Genomic DNA, 10316 nt, shown 5'->3' on the forward strand with positions numbered 1-10316 from the left:
TCTAAACAAATAACTAAACATAAAGAAATCAACAACTATGTATCTATATAAGGGCCACATGGAAATAATAGAATGCAACTTCCAGGGTCCTATTAGCATGTCTTTGTTGAAGAGGAGAATCAAGTACAAGTCTCAAGGGTGATAGTTTATGAGTCATTATACAAGAGCATCACAATTATATATTCAACACCATATTGAACCAACATGATGCTACTTTTACTTTTATGGCACCACGACTGGCTTTAAACATTCATCCATCATTGATCTCATTCTAGATAGAGTTCATCTTTAACTTTCTTATTCAATCCAATTGGCTATTCAATGACATGGATGCTTGAACCACACCAATGTAGAGGCCATTGACCTCAAGACCCAAGAATGATTCAAGTTGGTTAATTTATACTGGATGGGAAGCTACCATTGACATGTTTGAGGAGGAGAAGGTGCAGGACAAGGCATCACACTTTTCATAATGCAAGAAGAGGTATCATATTTATGACCATGTAGGAGTAGCAAAAGAAGCATCAAATTAGAGGTGTAACAACAATAGTAAGAAATAAGGTAGTTTATATTGTGTGTGGCAATTGAGGGTAATGAGCTTTTAACAAAAATTTCCAGGTGGGTGGACCATAATAGCTAGTCAGGATCAAGAAAAGGTCATCATGATAAGGCACAAATTTTTGTAAGTTGAAAAAAGGAATAAAACTTATTAAGAATAAAATAGGAAAAGGTGTGAAGAAATTTAGAACATATTGCAAAAAAAGATAAAGAAGTTTGAAGACTTTATAAGAGCTTTTGGGCCAAAGTTATTAGTATTATAGTCTACATTCTCAACTAGAGCTATACAAAGAATCTTAAGGGAAAAACTTATCATGAGGCTTACACTAGTAAGAAAACATTTATCTCACACTTTAGAACTTTTGGATATGGAAGAATAAGAGAAACAAGTTAAAACCAAAAAACACAAATTATATCTTCTCAGAGTGTAGTGAGGAGTAAAAGACTTTCAAATTGTAGAACTAAGAAGTAAAGGCGAGCATAGCGAGCCATGATGTGGTGTTCAAGGATCAACTACATATAGTGGAGGAGGAAACAGCAAGCTCTTTCACTTTATCATCAAGTGAAGAAGTAGTCCACTCTAAAGCCCAAGTTGAATTTGTGACATGGTAAAAACTAGCGCCAAGGCATAGGATTATTTTAACCATAGATGAGGAATGATACTTTTGTGCGACTGGATTGGCTAGAAAAGAGGAATATTATTGGCACCAACTAGGTATAGAAGATAAAGTACAAGACTGAGATGGCAGCCTCGAAAAGTATAAAGCCAGACTCAGTACACATGGATCTTCATAGGTAATTAGAAAATGGTTTCATCAATATTCTTTAATGGTGACCTCAAGAAGGTGTATGTTGGTTGAACCAAGAAGGTTTGTTCTGGTCCACCATTGTAAGAACAAAGTTTGTAAGCTCAAAAAGACATTGGGCTGAAATAATATCCTAGAGCATGGTACCACTAGATAATAAGCTTTTTTAAGTCTTGAGCTTAAGTAGATGTACATAAGATTAAATAACTATGAACATAAAATCCTTCTAGCTCAACAGAGGAGAATGGAGCAAATATCTTCACCAAAGCTCTTATGAAGGATATGTTCGAGTTCATCTTCAAAGACTAGGTATTAAGTCAATGATATAGTTTACTTATAGGTGGACATTGAGGGGGGCCTTAGATATGCTCAATGCCCTACCCTTGTAAGGTGCCACCAACAATCCATGGTGCTCAATTTTGTAAGGTCCCCGATATGAGGAGAAGCCATGTGTGAGCCTAGATATAGGTTTGTATATTTGATAAGGTGCATGTGATTAAATGGGAAAAATGTGATATTTTTGGATCTACCATTTGGGTTAGATAGAGTAGATAAGTCGATACCTACACAAGTAACATTGTATTGAGCTACAAGGTGTGGGAGTTATCAAAAGTTCCCTATTTTGGGAGCTAGGCATTAGAGAAGTGGCCCTTGGCCAGTCCCTTGATAGGGATCTAGGGATAGCACTCCTGGTTCAATGGTAAAGATAATATTCCTTGGACAAATAGGGAAGGTTCTTAATATGGTAGGTCAAAAAAGTTATCCTAGTAGCCACCTTCTCATGCTATGAAAGGGAGACACCTCCAAAGCCATCATCCATCCATCTTTCACCCGGTAAGAGTTCTCTCAGCAACTAGCCTCATCTATCTAGATCACCATCTAAGTTTCATAGTGGAAGTGTATGAGTGGAAAAATCCATCTATGTATCAGCTTGTTTGGAATTAAAAAACTTATTGTTCTTCTCTTATTTGATGTGTACTATCCTTGCTTAGATATTGTACATTGCATTGTTTATATTATGTACTCTATATCATGTAATTTTTATACAAATCCATTGTAGTATTTTAAGCTAAATAGCAATGTTATATTTTTTGGAGATACAATCTCAAATTCCAGTTCTTGAAATGGTTCTAATGCCTACAACCTCATGGCAATATACTTTGCAATTTATTTGGGCCAAAAATGTTTCAAAAACAACACTTGTAAGAAATGATTAAGTTGCAAATTAGAAGAGGTTTCATAGTAATAAATCCTCCAAAATTGATCATTCAAATGCAATTAAAGAGATAATTGAAGAGGTCAACCATTAAAATGCCTCCATTTTTTAATTCATATCGAGGGTCTCCTTTTAAATTGTTTTTCTCTTGGAACTTGTGAAATTTTGCATAGCTGATATTTTTGCACTAAAACATGTTCGTTCGTTTTTTAGGCTCATTTCTTGTGTCATTCTCTATTCTACACTTGTTTTTCTTCTTTTTGGTATTATCACTTGGTCAATTTTATTTTACTAAAATATTTAACAATACCTCTTCAGGTAACAGAAGCTCAAGTACATGCAAATATAAACTTGCTATTCAAACAGATCTAGTTTATTTATCTTGGAGAAGTATATGTCATTGAGTATTGTTTAACAAGGATGAAGCTAACAAGTTTCAACTAGAAGGAAAGAAGTATATAGATTTGTGTGTGGATGGAAAAATCTATCCCAAAGATCAATTGGTAAGCCTCCTCCTTTTCTCCATATTCACAACTTTGTAATATATGTTGGAGATGGTTGTGATGGAATGCTTAGGTGTTGCATACAATTATGTTTTGCATATTTTGTATGCTCAAGACAAATGCTTGAAATGAGAGAAGTATTGACAACTATATAAACATTCTAGGCTAATGAATAAGGTTGATGTTTTGAAAACACTAACAAGTCCTTGCAAAAAAAATTATTACACTTAAAGGAAAGTCCAATAGGATTTAGAGAAAGCAAAATGCCACTAAAAAGTGTAACTGACTTTTAAAAATGAGTTAAAAAAAGAAGAATAAATCTTGTAAGAAGATTTGTCTCTAGTATTTCAAGCATTGATATCGAAGAGAATGAGAAGAGAATCAAGCTTTTAAAAGAAACTATAAATAAAAGAGATATCTTAAGGATTCTTAGATCACCAAAAATGCAGATTTGAGAGATGGAACTCTGAAAGAGTTAGTGAATGACTTAAAAGGGACTGTGAAACCAAATGAAGTAGTTGAGATATGTGACACTCTAGATATCCACCGTAGAGATTATTGTGCTCCCTAATTGTAGTTCAAAAACCTTTGATATCATAGGATAAGTGCATTTGATTTTCCTCGATCTCTTGTCATTTCAGTTGCTAGGATAGCCATGAATAGTAGGATTTCAAATGTATTTGAAGAGTGTGTTCATATTGAAGGGTTTATGCCTTACAAAAAACACAAAACAAAAGCTATCTTCAGATATATCATGTTTAATAATAAGGGCTAATCTTAAAAGAAGTGAAAATTACAATGGTCCATATATATAAATTTACTATACAAGAATGTGGTGGGATTGCTAAATCTAGATGAAGCACAAATTCAAAAAAGATAAAATATCGAAAGAGCTAGCATTTGTGTCATAAACATGACACTAGAATACAATAACAATATGGGATATGAACAACATCCTAAAATTCAGTCTAAGATGAACATTTAGGGGATTGCTGCACGTGAAGTACTAGTTGAAAGTCATGAAACCTGCATCCACTAATCATTTGGGATTTGATAGGGATTCTAGTGGTTCAAAGAGTTTTGATGATGAGCTTGGTATTCCTTGAGTCATCAATAAATGTTACCATCACACTCTGAGTTACATTTCTACGAATAGAAGTTTGGAGACATCTTGATATCTTTCTAAAAGTGCTTATGTAACAACAAATGTCATTCTAGTATCCAAAAGAGTGTAGATCTTCAGTTACAAATCTTATTCAAGCAATACAAGAAGCATGGGAGAAAAGGATATCACTTGCTATTTGGTGAGATAGAGAAAGAGCTCAATCATGTATTTTTGAAAATAAAAAAACAAATTATAGAAACTAACTCTTGCTTCTTAAATGATACAGTACATTCTTCTAATTCATGGGCCTTATTTTGTGTGGAAGAGCACGAGCCATTAGTAACTTTCAATAGCCAAGAAATGGAAAAATCCCACTATCAAGCTCATACATGTTATTTCCTTAGCACAAGACACGATGCAGGAGTAAAATAAAGTGATCCTTTAGATTCAGATATTGATTATATTCCAATAAAATTAGAGGTGCGAGTAATTGGATAAGAAGTAAAGGAGATTTATGTAACTTTTGATTGGATCTAAAGGATGTAAGAGACACCTTGGAGTTTCTAAATAATGCAACTCTTAGGCATAAGGTCAAGATCAATGGCACCACATTTGGAAGAAGATCTGAATGCTCTTTCTCTTGTATGTGTTTGTCTCCTAGCATTTTGATTTTTGAACTATAAATATATAAAAGATTTCAAAACTTATATGTGAAAAGATTTCAAAACTTGTTCAATCTTACAAACATCATTACCAAATGTATTCTTCAATAGATACTAATAAGCATTGTAGAGAACTCATGTGGAAAATATAAAAAAATTCCATTATATGTGAGCTACAAAATTACTTGTTGCTATTTTTTTTTTGAATTTTGTGGGCACCCTCTTCTCTCGGGGCTTCAAAGGAGATAGATTAAACTTCAAAAGAGAAAGCTTCAACATATCTTTCTTCATGGAGGCAATAAAAGTCTTTTTTGTGGTTGACTTGGCTATGCCCTTACCTTTCTTTATAGAGGCAGCAAAAGGCTTTTTGGTAGTTGCCTTGGCAGTGCCCTTATCACTTGTAGCTTTCACCTGTCTCTTGGCTTTGCTCTTGGAAGATTTAGGAGGAAGTGGGAAGTCATGGTTTACTAATGTGATTGCCCTATCCAAAATTATCTCAATACACCTCTCCCTTATCCACCACGTATATGATTTATGTAATCTTTACACTGAAACAAAGCACAGAACAACTTATTTAAGAACACAAGAGAATTTTAACTTCAAAGCAAAAGGAAAAGGACTTACATTCACCCCCGTCTATGTTCAACAACTTTGAATTTATAGTCCTACAAACATTCAAGATAACTTTCCATCTACAACTATATACATCATTCTATAGCAACACCTCTTAAAGGAGAAACTTGAAAGGTCTCTCAAAGCTAGCAATATCTTCAAAAGTGGCATCCAAGTAGGTGGCAACAAGTCTAGTAACACTAAAAATGAAAGCTTGTTAGGAAAAGGTGTTTTCTTAAAGTTCTAGTGGTTTTCTTAGAAAACCAAAATCCGAAAGTTTTTTGGAAAAACCCTTTTAAAAAACTCGCTCTGAAAACTCCTTGCAAGAACAACTTTTAGTTTTTTCCGAAAACAATTAAAAAACCCCTCATGAGATCATGATAACACTCACAAGTTTACTTGATTTTGGAGAACTAATCATTTTGCAACTATTTGCTGGGGTGTGAAGACCACTGACCAGTATATCCTCTTGTGTGATACTCTCTCGTGTGACCGGCCCTCCTTATATGACGATGAATTTAATTTTAGGCGCACCGCAAACATTGAATGGTGGTCAGTAGTAGGATCGGAGTACGATACAACAGAATAATAATTATGGGTTTGCGAAATTGACTGTTGCAGTTGCTCGGGTATGAAGAGTCGCGGGGGTTGGTAGGAAGGAGTAGCTACAAGAAGGGAGGCAATCCCAGGATGGTGGGATAACCTAAGCACGGTGGTACACAGAGAGAGAGAGAGAGAGAGAGAGAGAGAGAGAGAGAGATGGCTGGAGCCCTACCAGTGCACTCGAAGATGGTGGTGGTAGCGATAGTACTGATGGCGGTGAACGTGGCGGCGGCGGCGGCCGACTGCAATAACGAGGTTGCGGCGCTGGAGGGCGGGTGCGCGGGGGTGATACTGGCGGGGGGGCAGCCGAGCCAAGGGAGCGCCTGCTGCCAGGCCGTCCACTCCATCCCCGCCGCCAAGATCCCCTGCGTCTGTGCCAGCGTCCCGGCTCCCTCCAACAACGCCGCCATCAACGTCCACGCCGCCATCTCCAACATCGTCACCGGCTGCGGCCTCCCTTCAAACTACTTCTCCAGCTGCCGTAAGTAGCGCTCTCTCTCTCTCTCTCTCTCTCTGTGTCTCTCTGGGCACTGACCTCACCCTCTTGCTCTCTCTGTGCAGGCTTCAATTGATACACGTTATCGCAGGCCGTATACACTCGTGCCCAGAGACCACTATCTAGAACCTGAGCTACTCTCAGGACCAGCGACAATCTCAGTGTATCTTCGAAATAATGAATGTAGTCGACACTGCTGTTGATCATCATCAAATGGTCGTCCATTGCGTTCTCTCTCTCTCTCTCTCTTCTCCCCTTCTTACTTGCATGGGCAATGCCGTCTTCCTTCTCACATTCTTCCTCGCTGCTTGCTGGAGCTGCCACACGGGTTGTTGTTTGAGGGCATGGTGACGCGCCGGACAATATTGAATATCACGTCCTTCTAAACGTTTCGCTCGGAGAAAATAATAACTCTCACGCCTGCCTTTTTCTACAGGACTTGGAAATAAACATAGAGTGAAGGCACTAGTGTTTAGAATGAACGCATGCAATGGAGAGAGAGGGGAGGGGAGGGATCGCATCGACAGAGACATTCACTGTTTCTATCCATGATATCAGGGTCTGTGACAACATACCGGGGGGTTGGATAAAATATTTTTCTTGACGTTAGTATGTTTTACAGCTCAAGTGCATAGGCCCAATGTGATGCCAAAGGAGTCGACAACTAGATGTGGTGAAGCTAAGGCTTCCAAGGCTCTTTCGAAGAAGAAGGAAATAGGTCGGTCGCTGCCTACCTTGGGACATAATTGACCTTTTCTTTGTGTCTTTGTTACTTTCCATATCTCGGTTGATTACACTTTAGGATTATTTTGTTGAGAGCATTTCAAACTTGGGTATTGGCTAGATGGTGGAGAAAGTGTATGTAGGTCTTACAGTTGTTAATTTTATCTTTGTTATTCTTCCACATTTGTAACTCTCCCTTAGTTAATATGATTGTTGTTGTAATTCTTCCATGTCTTCAACTTTCTCCAAGTGACATTTCTATGTTACATGCTTGATCATTTTACAGTAATTTGAATGAAAGATGAATTGTTATAAACTTTGGTTTGCAATTGTTACTCTATATATTACTAAATTATTTTAGCTATAGGTTCATAATTTAGCTATAGGTTCAGAAAGCCTCGAACTTCCAGAGGGCTTGTCGAACCTACCTCCTTTTCTAAACTTGTTTTCTTTAATCAAAACCCCCTCCCTTTCTCTCTTTCTCATGTGTAATATCTCATTTTCTCTTCCTCTTCCCTTTTTTCATTAAAGCTTCCTTTCTTCACCTCCCTTTTTTAAATTAAGATCCCCTTCCCTTTTTAATCAAATTCCTCCCCCCTTTCCCTTCTCTCTCTCTCTCATGTGTAGAGCCTAGGTTCTCTCTCTCTCTCATAGATAGAATAAAAGAGAGAGAGAAGAAGGATAAAAAGAACAAGATGGAGAGAGAAGGGGGAGAATGAGGAAAGAGAATAGTTTTTTTTAATTAAACATTTTTCTTCTCCCCCTCCCCCCTCTCTCATGCGTAGGGCTTAGGTTTTTTTTCTCTCTCAGATTAAACTTTTTAATGTAAAATTTTTGTTTAATTAAAAGAAGGATATATATATATATATACACATACACACATAAGAGTAAAAAAGAAAGAAGAGGAGAGGAAGGGAACAAAGAGAAACAGAATTATAGAGAATATAAAATTTGAGACAAAAAGAAAAGGAAAAAAGAGGAGAGAGGAAAAATAGTGACAGAGAAGAAAATGACAGAAAATAAGAGAATTTAATCACAAACAAAATTATAGAGAGAAGATATTAACTCTAAAGGAAAAAAAGAAAAAAAATTTAAAGAGAAGAAAAAAATAAAAAAGAGGAGAGAGAAGGAAAGGAGAGGAGAGGGGAGAGAGAGAGAAAGAGAGAAGAATAAGAAGAGAGGAAAAGAGGAAAAGAGATAATGGGGAAAAAGAGAAAAGAAAAATCTTTTTAAAACTTAAATATTTTTGAGAGAGAGCGAGAGAAAGAATATAAAATTCAAAAGAGAGAAGAAGAGAAGAAAAAGAAACAATTCAAAAGAGAGAGGGAGAGAAGAAAAAAAGAAAAAATAGGAGAAAGGGGAGGAGAAGAAAGAAGATGGAGAGAGAGGAGAAGAGAGAGAATATAAACATAAAGAGAGAATTGTATATAAGAAAAAGATAAAATTTACATACGTTAAGAGAGATTGGGGGAGGAAGACAGAGAGAATATGTAGAGAGAATTATAGAGAGAGAAAAGATAAAGTTTAAAGAGAATAAAAAATAGAGCTTAACACAGTAAAATGTAGTGCAACCATTTCAAGGCAACATGCTAGGGTTGGGAACCCATGAGTACAATGATATCCATTGATGGAACATCATCGAATGCAACAATATTTATAAAATATCATAGAGAATGAAGATATAGATTCATGACTAAATAAGTTATTTTAATGACAAAGGGTAGTTGCATCAATTAAGAAACATGTGGATGATGCTCTAGTATCTTTATCATAAGAAATATATGGAAATGTATCACACAAATCCAATCTTGAATAAGAAATCGTATAGCCAAAAAAAATATGCAAAAGTATTGAAGAAATCTACAATAGAAGATAATATAAAACCACATTTCCATCTACATCATTCTCTTTCACAACTTAAGTATAGGTCATGTCATCTCCAAAGTCCTCAATATTGACCAAAATGGATATAATATCTATTTGGTGTCTTTTAGGCCTGATTTCAACTTTGTGAAACTTCTTATCTTTAAGTTGTTAATGTCTTTATTGTTTTCAAGGCTGCTATAACACTTCTTGTTGCATATCTTACATTTTAATTTGACACACACTTCTTATTGCTACAAGAGGTTAATTTGTTATTGTAGGAATTTAAGTTTGTGCAGTCCATCCAACAAAGCAAACCTAGATACTCGTGTATTGCTAAAATAAAATATAAATAAAAAATTCTAGCAAACTTGAAAATAATATTTTGGATAAAGGAGTTTGAGCACTTCCTCGATAGAGAAAACGACAATATACACTTACCATGATCATCTAAGTCATTCAAAAGTATCATTAGCATGCTTTTTAAAAAAAACCATTAGGGCCAAAAAGCTTTATAATTTGCTGAATTTTCTTTGCACATTGACTACATCTCCTTTTTTCCATGGCTTCCACAATGCATCCTTCTCATTCAATAAAGTCTTGCACAATCATTAATAGAAGTGTATATGGTAAATGGGAGCCCAAAATATTTAGTATAAATGATTGGGGTTGCCATGTTCCCATCTTGCAGGGGCTCTTACAAGGTGAAGAAAACAAAAGGAGAGGATTTCAAGTATTATTGAAAGGGTTGTACCATTAGTTTCAAAATCACAACTCAAGGGTGGTTTGCTAGGATGTATATGTTTACGCGGCAAATGAAATGCACTTGCCTCCAAATGAGCATTTTCCTTAAGCAAAGCCATTATAAGTTTAATTTTGAGTTGAATCTTGTATGTGATTATATTTTTTTCATTAAGGCACTAAGTAAATAGTGGACTATTGGTGTTAGATACCTTTTTGTTGACAAGTTTTCAATGCCAACCCATGGAGAGTCTTAGTGGCACGTTCTATGCAACTCGTAAAGAATTTCCTTGGTATCCTTGTAACTATCACATCTTTCTCCTTGATTTAAGGCCAAGCAAGAAACTGAAGAATCTTTTTGCAAATAGAGAGGTGAGAAAATGATGAAAACCCATGGAGTCTTAGTGGCACGTCCTATGTAACTCATA

At 36.0% G+C, this 10316-nt stretch overlaps 1 protein-coding gene across 1 annotated transcript; it reads left to right on the plus strand.

Moving 5' to 3' along the window:
* The first annotated feature begins 6151 nt into the window (after positions 1 to 6151).
* Positions 6152 to 6775, plus strand: LOC148017195 (uncharacterized). Its single transcript, XM_087663343.1, has 2 exons — positions 6152 to 6546; positions 6627 to 6775. Exons 1-2 carry the CDS (start codon positions 6222 to 6224, stop codon positions 6635 to 6637), a joined length of 336 nt encoding a protein of 111 aa, XP_087519469.1. The 5' UTR covers positions 6152 to 6221; the 3' UTR covers positions 6638 to 6775.
* Positions 6776 to 10316: the final 3541 nt, after the last annotated feature.

The sequence above is a fragment of the Lygodium microphyllum genome, chromosome 22 (genome assembly GCF_053477565.2).
Source record: "Lygodium microphyllum isolate KBCC chromosome 22, Lygodium_microphyllum_v1.1.10, whole genome shotgun sequence".
NCBI lineage: Eukaryota > Viridiplantae > Streptophyta > Polypodiopsida > Schizaeales > Lygodiaceae > Lygodium > Lygodium microphyllum.

Excerpts from the sequence above, each read along its gene's own strand:
- LOC148017195 (XM_087663343.1), top strand. The coding sequence starts at position 6,222 with ATGGCTGGAGCCCTACCAGTGCACTCGAAGATGGTGGTGGTAGCGATA.